Source organism: Silurus aristotelis (assembly GCF_946808225.1).
Source record: "Silurus aristotelis genome assembly, chromosome: 28".
Classification (NCBI taxonomy): Eukaryota; Metazoa; Chordata; class Actinopteri; order Siluriformes; family Siluridae; genus Silurus; species Silurus aristotelis.
The window spans coordinates 3107390-3119310 of NC_139601.1; the positions used below are offsets into that span (position 1 = coordinate 3107390).

The 11921-nt window shown below is 41.0% G+C and overlaps 1 protein-coding gene across 1 annotated transcript in view; it reads left to right on the top strand.

The window, feature by feature from the left end:
* The window catches only part of adamts9 (ADAM metallopeptidase with thrombospondin type 1 motif, 9), a 62020-nt gene that overhangs the window by 47166 nt on the left and 2933 nt on the right, over nt 1–11921 (top strand). Inside the window, exons 30-39 of the mRNA XM_083534695.1 lie at nt 208–378; nt 1829–1999; nt 2438–2638; nt 2752–2881; nt 2990–3084; nt 3196–3290; nt 3442–3575; nt 9068–9159; nt 10309–10413; nt 11218–11324. Coding sequence (XP_083390821.1) covers nt 208–378; nt 1829–1999; nt 2438–2638; nt 2752–2881; nt 2990–3084; nt 3196–3290; nt 3442–3575; nt 9068–9159; nt 10309–10413; nt 11218–11307 — 1284 coding nt within the window. The 3' untranslated portion in view covers nt 11308–11324. The remainder of the gene's footprint in view (nt 1–207; nt 379–1828; nt 2000–2437; nt 2639–2751; nt 2882–2989; nt 3085–3195; nt 3291–3441; nt 3576–9067; nt 9160–10308; nt 10414–11217; nt 11325–11921) is intronic.

Below are 11921 nucleotides of genomic sequence, written 5' to 3' on the forward strand. Positions count from 1 at the left end.
TTGATTGACGTGTATTTTTCTTGGGCGTAATTGCACGAGACGCGTCGACTTTGTGTTTATGCGCTCTGACCTTCTAAAACGAATGCAACGTTCAACTTTCGAAAGGTCAACAGATGATGAAAAATTTGCCTTATTAGCATTTTACTCTGTTATTTATTTTCCTTATCTACGATGGTTAATTATGAGCCGTACCTCTTGTGGTTACAGTGTAGTGCAACGTGCGGCTCGGGGCAGACCAGTCGTGACGTGGTGTGTGTCGGTCACGGTGGCGAAGAGATCCACGACTCGCATTGTTCGGCAGAGAAAAGACCAAAGCACAGCGAGACGTGTAACACTCAACCCTGCGAGTTCCTCTGGATCACCGGGGATTGGACAGAGGTGAGAAGATTATATTATTAGACGCCAATAATTCAAGTGAAATCGAATGAAAACAATGATATCAGAAGGAAGCCATGTTACAATAGATTGGAATGAAGCTATTTTAAGTTCCAATTGAGTTCATTTGAGCGGAGACGGTTTCTGGATTTCATCAAGTGTGGGGAGACTTGTTGTGGTATTAAGAGTTTCAGGACTAGTTCTGTTTACTGGAAAGCAATTTATTTATCTACATTTACACACTATCACCTGCAAAATAGCTCCTTTTGCACAGCAATTCCTGATACTTTTAGAATAGGTCCTGGAAGTCAAGCAACTTCTGCAACCTTCGTGCTGGATCTTCGGTAAGAGGGCGAAGTCCATGGGAGCCAAATCTGGCAAGTACAATGGGTGCAAAAGTGAAATCCTTTGGGTTCTTCTCCAAGGATCATCATGCACAAGTTGCAGAACGGTCTCGGAATTTTTGCAGGTCGAGCCCGTCAAGGTCTCCCTGATCTCTCGTCGTCTTCCAGCGACGTTCTTCAGCTCTTGAAGCTCACGTGGCAGTAAAAAAACCTTTCAAACATTTCTGTGGCAGATTTGGCCAATTCCATGCAGATTTTCTGGTTTGCTGTTTGGTGTCCGTGATGAAATCGCAGACGTGGTAACACACGTCATCAGAATAGCAACATTGGTGTCGGAAATTTTTTATATTATGTTATATTGTGCAATAAGTAGTTAAAAAAAGCAATAAAAAAAAATAATAATAATTTTTTTTTACATTTCTACTCATATCAATTCTAACTCCCTTCAGGTCAACAATCAGATTTCACATTTTTTAACAAATGCTGTGTAGAAGACATAAAATCCAGCAAAATTCCGAACATTTACAGCTAAGAGTCTAAATCGAGTTTTATTTATTTGTTTGTTTCAGATTTTTTCCAACTCTATAGTGTTCGGTCAAAATGACTGGCATGACATAACAGTTGCAACTATGATTTGTGTCAGAGTAATCATAAACCACACACACACACACACACACACACACACACACACACACACACACACACACACACACACACACACACACACACACAAATGACCACTAAAAAGAGCCTGTCAAAGAAAAAAAGACAGGAAATAACAAAAACGCCTAGTCAGTACACTATAGACCTTATTAACCTGAAAAAGGTGGGGTGAAGTTGACAGGTGAAGTGGGCCCGGCTAAAAGATGATAATTCTTTGAGTGTGACTTCCTCTACTGTTCTTTTGACGCTCCCAAAAACTTCCTTTGCAGCCGCACGATATATTGTTTGTTCATCGTAATCACAGTATGAGATTGAATCCAGTGTTAAGTCTGAATCTGGAATCCAGTTTGCTTTTTCTCCTTAAATTCTACCTGTGATACTAAACGTTGTTTCACCCTGATACTAAATTAGCATTAGACTTCATCATGAGCTATAATCCCTTACAGTGTAGTGTGACGTGCGGTTCCGGACAAAGGAGTCGAGCCGCGGTGTGTGTCGACCGGGGCGGCGACGAAGTCCACGACTCGCACTGTTCAGCGCAGGAGAGACCGGACCACACTGAGACGTGTAACACTCAACCCTGCGAGTTTCTCTGGATCACCGGGGACTGGGAGGAGGTACAAAAAGTTACTATTGTTACCAATGCCGGGCTTTAAGTCTATAAAAATCACTGAATTACGTTTGAACAATTTTTCATGAATATGTAATAAATTGTTCCCAGTAGTCTATAGCTTTCATTTGATATTTTTTCTCTTGGGTCTGCTATTCCTGGGATTGTCTGTTTATGATATAGTTTCTATCCAATCAGATTTTTGGAAAGATCTGCTGTGAAGACTTCAGTATCAGCAGTGCGGCGCCTGTAGCTTAAAGTACATGTTGCTTGATGGTTGTTGCTTTAACCAATCGGATTGCGAGTTGGCGACAACGGCGCCGTCTAGCACGGAACTCTGTTATACCTCGCTCCTGTATTATATTGATGAATTTTAGAGCTGTGGTATTAAAAGGTGGATTGATTCAGATCAAAAAACTAACCGCGATGCCGGTGCCTCTTTCAGTGCTCCGTGACCTGTGGTCAGGGCTACCAAAGGAGGCGGGTCTCCTGTAGCGAAGTGCATTTTGGGAATGAGAATTATGAATACGGTCACCAGGGGACACCCAACTGCCCGGGGACACCTCCGGAGAGCTACCAAGCATGCAGACTACCAACGTGCCCTCCGAGTCATGTGTACAGCTGGAGAGTGGGCATCTGGGGTCCGGTGAGTTCATTAGACACAGAAATTGATCATCAGATCCACTCAGATTTAGATCCTAGTGTATTTCATGAGATTTAGAGCCTGTCTCATGTATGTGTTTGTGTGCGTGAGCGCAGTGTTCGGCGGGCTGCGCCGAAGGCTGGATGGAGCGCATGGTGCAGTGTTATTCGGAAGAAGGCGAGCTCAGTGACAGTTGTGACCCCGGCTCGGAGCCGGAGAGTCGGAGGTCCTGCACAAACCCAGACTGTGAGTGGAAAACGCACCCATCAGCTCTGTTTAGTTCAAGACCCGCTCAGTTATCTGTATTCTATTACAAGCTTCATAAAAGTAACCTGAAGTTTCTCTTTCTCTCAGGTGAATTGCCGCTCAGCTGCAAGGACGTGCAGATGCAGAACGGTGTTGGATCTGACGGAGAGCAGCTTCTCAGCGTACAGGGCAAACCACGTCACGTGAGACTCGTTCACCACACACTCGTCTCTCGCACTTGTCCCACTTCGTTCCTCCTTTCTTTCTCTCTCTCTTTCTCTCACACTCTTTTTTTCCATTCGTTCTTGCTTTAGATCTACTGTTCAGACATGCACACGGAAAGTCCGAAAGAGTACATCACTCTCACCACGGGCGAGGACGAGAACTTCTCTGAGGTGTTCGCATACAGGTGAATGAAGGAATGTTTGTGTACATGGTGTATAACATGTACATGTTATAACGTATATTTGTGTGGATAACAAATAAAAGGCTTCATTTAATTTGAAATATACTGTAGTTTTTTTTTGTTGTTCTAATGCTTTTGATTTTTTGTTGTCCAGGCTGATGGATCCCACGCAGTGTCCATCAAATCTGATCCACAGAGAGGAGTGCCAGTGCCGGAGAGACTATACAGCTGCCGGCCTGTCCACTTTCACCCGAGTACGTCTAGACTTGAGCAAGATGACCATTATTAGTGAGTCGAAAACACACACACACCGCAGTAGTACGATCACATTGTATTTTTAAACATTTATAGTAGAGGTCGACCGATTGATCGGACTGATTGTGCCGAAAATTAGGCAAATTATTAGGCCGAGAGAACATAAGTCTTCCATAGCAGCAGGTGGCAGTATTGTGTATTTGTCATTCAAATAGGATACCCGGAAGGAGCTAGAATGGTGAATATATATTAACCAAGCAGCATTTACACTTGCTGCAATCATTACTAACGGGTTCGTGTAGCTTTTTTATCAATCATGTCTGCAAAGAAAAGAGCGAAAATAACAAATAATAATAAAAAAGTGTCTGTTCGTTAGTTTTTTACTCCTTCATCGTTTCTATTTGTTTTCGTAAATTATTTATTTAATGTGCCATTCGTTAAGATGAATAGCCAATCGGAGATCTCTTACTAGACAAGCTCCGCCTCCAATCTGACTGTGTCTGAATAGATCCCGAAGGTGGAGAACACACCGGAAAAACTTTCGGCTTTAAGTTCGTAAACTTCGTTTTTTATTTTGCATAATAAATTTCATTGGTTAATTATGATGCTACTTTTGGTAAGAGTATGTGCGAAACTTTTTAGAGCTGTATTGTTAGCAAGCTTAAGTTTAGGCTACAGGGGGGCTCGGGTGCCAAAACCTGGTAACAAGTGCACTGATTGGATTGTTACATATGACTCCAGTAAAAAAATGCATCCTTTAAACTTTTCTTGCGTAAAAGTACAAAAGTATTTGTTTTCCAATCTAAGTAAGTATCCAAAGTATATAATTAATTATGGGTATACTGTTCCTGTTATCATTTGTGTCACAAGGCTAATGCTAAATCAACTCAGGTTATGTGAAAATTTTACTCTCTCGCAATCTATTAATTGCATTTCGATTAAAATGATCATGAGCTCAAAAACCTTCTTTTCAACTTCTTCAAAATATCACTCAAATAAGGTCTCGTGTGTTGTGGTTCGAGTCTGGAGTTTCTTCATCATTTATTCCTCTATAAATGTTCTGCTTTATGGTGAACTGATGCTAAACTGTATGTTAGTGATCCCCAATCAGAAGTTCATAACAGAGCGAGCGCTCGACCCTGATTGGTGGATTGTTGCATGTTTGACCAGTTACATTTTTATCCTCATATCTACAAAGTAATGACCGATTTCACAAAATGTATTTTGACATGTAGTGAAGTTAACATAAAAGTCTCCCCAAATGAAAATAATTCAGTAAAGTTCAGATGCGTGAAAAAGCTACTTAAATACAGTAAATTCATTTAATTACGCTCTTATTGTCCTTCGGCTGCCCTGATTTCTAAAAATCGGCATCGGCCAGAGAAAAACCTATATCAGTCGACCTCTTCTTTATAGTTACATTCAGTATTGTAGAATGTCTGATTGTATAGTACCTGTTATCACTTATCTTAAAGCAGCTATAAACAGTCATGGAAGGAGTCTCCAGTGTCAGTAACTCCTCTTAGCATTGGGTCCCATCTCACCAGCCTGACATTGAGTTTTTTCCACTACAGCACATTCGAGTGTGAGCTCTAATTATACAGTATGAGTGCTGGCATTATATATTTTAACAGCTGTGTCTGCTTTCGTCCAACACTTACAACTCACACACACACACAGCTGATCTGGAAATCCACATCTGGAGGAAAGAACATGCCTGAACTTCTCTACCCTACCAAAAAAATGCTTCATTCCACAACTAGATGTTTCTGCCTGAGTTTTAAATCTAAAATGTGACAGACGCTTGGATTGGGTCTAATAGACTCCGATAAAAGCTTTGCCATCAGCATAACGTTAACATGTTAGACTGTTTGGAAGACGTATTTTGGTCTTTCTGCAACGCACATGACCTCCGAGCGCCTAAGAAGCAATGGCGCTAATCCAAACGGTTTCCTGAGGGACCACTACGACGGAAGTTTCTTTTCGCACGTGCGTCATAGGCACAAAGTTACGAGGTGAAATAGATCTTAGCCTACCCTCTCTGTCAGTCGCCGTGCGATCGGATGGCCGAGAGAGGGACGTGCTGCGAAAGCAAAACATATGGCTCGTGTTCTGCAAAAGGAACAGGAAATAACAGCGATTATAGGACGGCCGTGTCGAGTGGCAGAGCCGCTGGCCTCAGGCATAGCTGCTGTTTTATGGACAAACACATGCTATAAGAAAAATAGTGAACAGGCCAAACCATAAACCTGAATTTACTTTGACTGGAAATTACTAATTTATATAGAGGATTATAAACCAAACCAAACCAAACCAAACCAAAGGCACCAATATAGAAAAACCACAACCTTTTAAAAACTACCAAGAATCTAGCCCTATCAGTTTTTGGGAAAATGCAATGATAGTAGAACCATAGTCTTTTGGACACAACCATGATGATAGTACCATGACCTTACTGATATTATTGTGGAATCGTTACCATGAATTCTTGGACACAACTATGATTTTAGTACCAAGGTAGAACCATAACAATCAATTGAGCATAGGCTTGATGGTAATACCATAATACATTGGAGATAACTATAATGGTAATACCATGGACCTTTAGAAATAACCATAATGGATGCTTTTTCGGAGATAACAATTATGGTAGTACTGAAGTCCATAGGATAATAATATCAATAAGGTCATGGTACTACCATCTTGGTTATCTTCATAGGACCACAATACTACCATGATGGTTGTATTGTGGTCCTTTGGAGATAACCATGATAGTGGTACTGTGGTCCTATTGAGATAACCACAAGGGTGGTATTGTGGTCCTATGGAGATAACCACGATGGTAGTACTGTGGTCCTATAAACTTAACATAATGGTGGCACTATATTCCTTTTTTAGATAACCTTGATAGAAGTACTATGGACTTTTGGAGATAACCAAATTGGTAGTACCGTGGTCCTGTGGAGATAACCATGATGGTAGTATTGTGGTTATATGGAAATAACTATGATCCATGTTTTGGCCACAGTACTGATGTTATAACCAAGGAAGAACCATTGTCTTTTGAAGATCTAAACTGTTTGGGTACTGCAATGATGTTAGGATGAATGAACAAACAAATCTTTAGAATACTACCGAAATACTACTGACATTTTTATTTGCGATCATTTTAACATTTTAATTCTAGCTTCAAATGATATAAAGAGAAAATCTCTTTCTTCTCGCCCCCAAAAAAAAGCGATTCATGAGAGTAATAGGTGCGTTTTCACAGAATAATAAATCCCAGAAGGTAAAAAGAGCCTAGTGTGTGTGTACATATTCCCACCATGTGACTTACTTAGGTCAGAGACTCCAAGCCTGGCATCTGGAGAGGTTAATGACACTAATCTTCTCCTCAGCAGAGGACTTGTTAGGAAAGTGGGGTCATGAGCAAAAATCCAGAATAAACATTGTGGTTAATTACAGCTCTGTCTAATGTCACCGAGCAGGCCAATGTAGTGCCCTGAGATTAGCATTTTTTTTTTTTTTAACTAGCTTGCCCTGCTACGCTAACCTTTGCCTGTGTTAGCCCAGTGTTCATTTACGTCCAAGCTTGAAAGGGTTGATGGTTTCAAGATCTGAGTTTTGCGCTTAATACAAAGCTCAAAATTACAAGGCAAGGACTTGATTGGTTTAAATTGCACATACAGTGAGGAAAATAAGTATTTGAACACCCTGCTATTTTGCAAGTTCTCCCACTTAGAAATCATGGAGGGGTCTGAAATTGTCATCGTAGGTGCATGTCCACTGTAAGAGACATAATCTAAAAAAAAAAATCCAGAAATCACAATATATGATTTTTAAACTATTTATTTGTATGATACAGCTGCAAATAAGTATTTGAACACCTGTCTATCAGCTAGAATTCTGACCCTCAAAGACCTGTTAGTCTGCCTTTAACATGTCCACCTCCACTACATTTATTACCCTAATCTAGATTCACCTTTTTGAGTTCGTTAGCTGCATAAAGACACCTGTCCACCCCATACAATCAGTAAGAATCCAACTACTAACATAGCCAAGACCAAAGAGCTGTCCAAAGACACTAGAGACAAAATTGTACACCTCCACAAGGCTGGAAAGGGCTACGGGGAAATTGCCAAGCAGCTTGGTGAAAAAAAGTCCACTGTTGGAGCAATCATTAAAAAATGGAAGAAGCTAAACATGACTGTCAATCTCCCTCGGACTGGGGCTCTATGCAAGATCTCACCTCGTGGGGTCTCAATGATCCTAAGAAAGGTGAGAAATCAGCCCAGAACTACAAGGGAGGAGCTGGTCAATGACCTGAAAAGAGCTGGGACCACCGTTTCCATGGTTACTGTTGGTAATACACTAAGACGTCATGGTTTGAAATCATGCATGGCACGGAAGGTTCCCCTGCTTAAACCAGCACATGTCCAGGCACGTCTTAAGTTTGCCAATGACCATTTGGATGATCCAGAGGAGTCATGGGAGAAAGTCATGTGCCCAGATGAGACCAAAATAGAACTTTTGGGTCATAATTCCACTAAACGTGTTTGGAGGAAGAAGAATGATGAGTACCATCCCAAGAACACAATACTCTGAAGCATGGTAGCATTAAGCATGGTAGCATTATGCTTTGGGGGTGTTTTTCTGCACATGGGACAGGGCGACTGCACTGTATTAAGGAGAGGATGACCGGGGCCATGTATTGCGAGATTTTGGGGAACAACCTCCTTCCCTCAGTTAGAGCATTGAAGATGGGTCGAGGCTGGGTCTTCCAACATGACAATGACCCGAAGCACACAGCCAGGATAACCAAGGAGTGGCTCTGTAAGAAGCATATCAAGGTTCTGGCGTGGCCTAGCCAGTCTCCAGACCTAAACCCAATAGAGAATCTTTGGAGGGAGCTCAAACTCCGTGTTTCTCAGCGACAGGCCAGAAACCTGACTGATCTAGAGAAGATCTGTGTGGAGGAGTGGGCCAAAATCCCTCCTGCAGTGTGTGCAAACCTGGTGAAAAACTACAGGAAACGTTTGACCTTTGTAATTGCAAACAAAGGCTACTGTACCAAATATTAACATTGACTTTCTCAGGTGTTCAAATACTTATTTGCAGCTGTATCATACAAATAAATTGTTAAAAAAATCATACATTGTGATTTCTGGATTTTTTTTTTAGATTATGTCTCTGACAGTGGACATGCACCTACGATGACAATTTCAGACCCCTCCATGATTTCTAAGTGGGAGAACTTGCAAAATAGCAGGGTGTTCAAATACTTATTTTCCTCACTGTATTATGCTTCACTTGTATATCACTTATCTTTATTATGTCATAGGTGCCAACCTCGGAGATGAAAAACAATCAAATTTGGGACTGTTTATGGTTCCTAAACAGTGAATTCCTACAATTTATGTAAAGAACTTAAGAAAAAAACTGCAACCACTGTTATAGCTGTTATGAATACCGAAGCAAAATCACACATTCACAGCCGTCTGGTTCTGTTTGTTTTGTTTTTTTAGCCACAGACTGGAAGTACTCGTACACTCGAGAAGGTCATAAGGTTCCTTTCGCCACAGCAGGAGACTGCTACAGCGCCGCCCGCTGCCCACAGGTGGGAACGACTTCTCTGGATAATTAGGCATCTTGGGAATGTGAATGTCTCGATCAAGGCTTTGTTGGCAAGCGGTGAATAAAACACGTGGGTGGCTTTGGCTGGGACGGAATCAGACCGAAAACAGACATGATTAAAGACGCTCGTGTGAAATGAGACATGTATAGAGTTATAAGTGTGTGTTTGTGTGTGGATTGTCGCAGATGCTGTTCAATCAAATTTAAAACCAGCGATCTATTTGTCATCTGGTGCTCATTTCTCAACTCTTTCCCTCTTTCATCCATCCTATATTTTGACATTCATTGTTCCTTCTAGCACTCTAGCCCACTACACTGTCTTTTCCACTTTTTGATCATGTTCGCTACGTCTCTCTCGAAGCTCCCCATATGTTACGAAACAGACTTTCTTTTATCCCCCTCTTCCTTTACTCGAGCCACTGGAAAGGAAGTGTTGCTTGGTTGTGTCAAATTCAATCAGCACAAATGTCAGTGATCATTTTTGGTGAATGAAAATTCTTTTTAGTTTTAGTCGTTTCAAACAATAAGCGAATATATTATACATTTTTGTATTTACGCATTAATTTGTATTAATTTTTTTTATGGGGACTACAAGGACTACCAGCAGGGGGCCCCATAAGAAAGTCGTATGCATACAACAAAACTGCAGTTGTTTGTTGATTAATTGCAGATATTCACGCCCAACCCGGGGTCTATCATTTGTGATTTTTCTTCTTTGGCTGCAATTACAGATGGGATGTGTCTCTATTAGCTTTGCACATCTGGGTCCTGATGTTTTGGCCCATGTCTTTTTGGTGAAATCTCTTAAAATCTGTCAGATAGAATGAAGACCATTTGTGAACAGCAAATTCATACATTTGCCTCACAGGTCGAGAAGTTGGTCAGGTATGAAATATATACAGGTAGTCCTCGAGTTACGATGGTTCGAGTTTTTCCTTCTTACAATGACAATAGCATTAAAAAATTTATTTATTTTTTTATATTTAAGTGTTCTAGGACATTTTAATTTTCATACAGTACATTCAGTCTGAAAAAGCAGTCCCTTATTTCCATTTAAAAGACCCCTCAAGGATACAGTAGACCCTACATGGGGTTCCACTTGCTAATTATATGATTGTTCTTTAATTTTCAGGGCCAATTTAGGCTCAACCTCTCAGGAACAGGCTTCCAGGTGGCTGAAAGTACCCAGTGGAATTCCCATGGGAACTACGCCGTGGCCGAGATCCACAAGTCTAAGGTACTTTGTTCGCACATGCTGAAAAAGTGCCAAGCAAACACACTAGTGATCCATTCACCTGTACCTAATCGTATGCCTGTGACCTTCTCTAAGTTTCCAAATTCTCACAGTCGAGTCCTCTAATCCTGTTTCCGCAACCTTTCTCCACTTCCATGTATTGACATCTCTTCAAACACCTTATCAAATCCTCCCACACTTCTTCTCTCCATTCCAACACTTAGTGCCTCAATTCCTCCCTCTTCTGGAGGTTTGTGTGCACAGCCAGGGGGCACTATTGTGCAGTTGCTACAAGAAGACCTCTGTTTCTGTGTTGGTAATTGAAATCAGTCAAAGACTCGTTTCTTGGCAGGGAGTGAAAAGGTCTGGAATGAAAAGCGCTCCACGCAGAGAGGAAAATGGACAGAAAATCGGTTGTCGTAAGTCAAGAGCTTCAGAGAACAATGTCGATGGGATCGTTATCCCAACGAGGGCTGGTTTTTCCTCTGTGAGGATGTTTTACATTGTTATTTGTTCATGTTACACAGCTTTTAGTGATGCAAATCCAGATTTAATGTTATTACCCAAACGTTTTTCACCATTTTCCTCAGATTACATGTAGTTCATGTGTATATAAATAAAATGTATTAGAAGGAAAGCATGAATAGAAAATCTGATCAAATAGACCAGGACCAGTCGATCTGAGATTTCTAGAACATTGCTGCGGTGTAATCTTTCAAAATTTTTTTGTTATCTTTCATGTAAATTGTAAATGTAGCTTTTTCCACAGTAAAGCCCATGACATGCAGTTCTTTTCTTGTTTCACAGGATGGCAGTAGAGTGACAGGAATGTGTGGCGGCTACTGTGGCAAATGCACTCCGTCTTCCAGTTCAGGCCTTCTCATCCAAGTTACATGAGTCCCATACCATCCCAGGTCTAGAATTACATTCTTCCATTCTTATTATGACTCACATTTGGGTGAAAAGCAAACATTAAGTGTCTTAGTGGCACGAGAATGGCTTCATATCGCTCTTCCGACATACATTCTGTCAGTTGACGCCCTGATCAAGGTCTTAAAAAGAAGTTTATTTGTCACATATGTTTAAAGCACAGTGAAACACAGTTTATTTACGTATATGAGGTTGGGGTCAGAGCATTAAGGGGTAACCTAGAGCATTAACTCTGTAGCCATCAATGGATTGGGTTGGGTTTATTGGGCTCACTGAAATGGTTTGGGTTGGGATTGGTTTGTTTTGGTTTGATTTGGGTTTAGTTCAATGGGATGCGTTAATTAGGTTCATTTCATTGGATTGAGTTGGGCTGTGTTTATTGAGTTTAGTTCAATGGTTTGGGTTTAGTTTGTTTGGGTTCGGTTAACTGGGCTTATTTTTAATTATGGTCCTTGAGACTACAAGCACTCATGAGCCAGCAGGGGGCCCCATAAGAATGCAGGATGAACATTGTTTAATTTGACCTTTTGAAAGGGTGGGTGGTTATAGGTGCAAACCTGTAGAACATCAGAATCAAACAG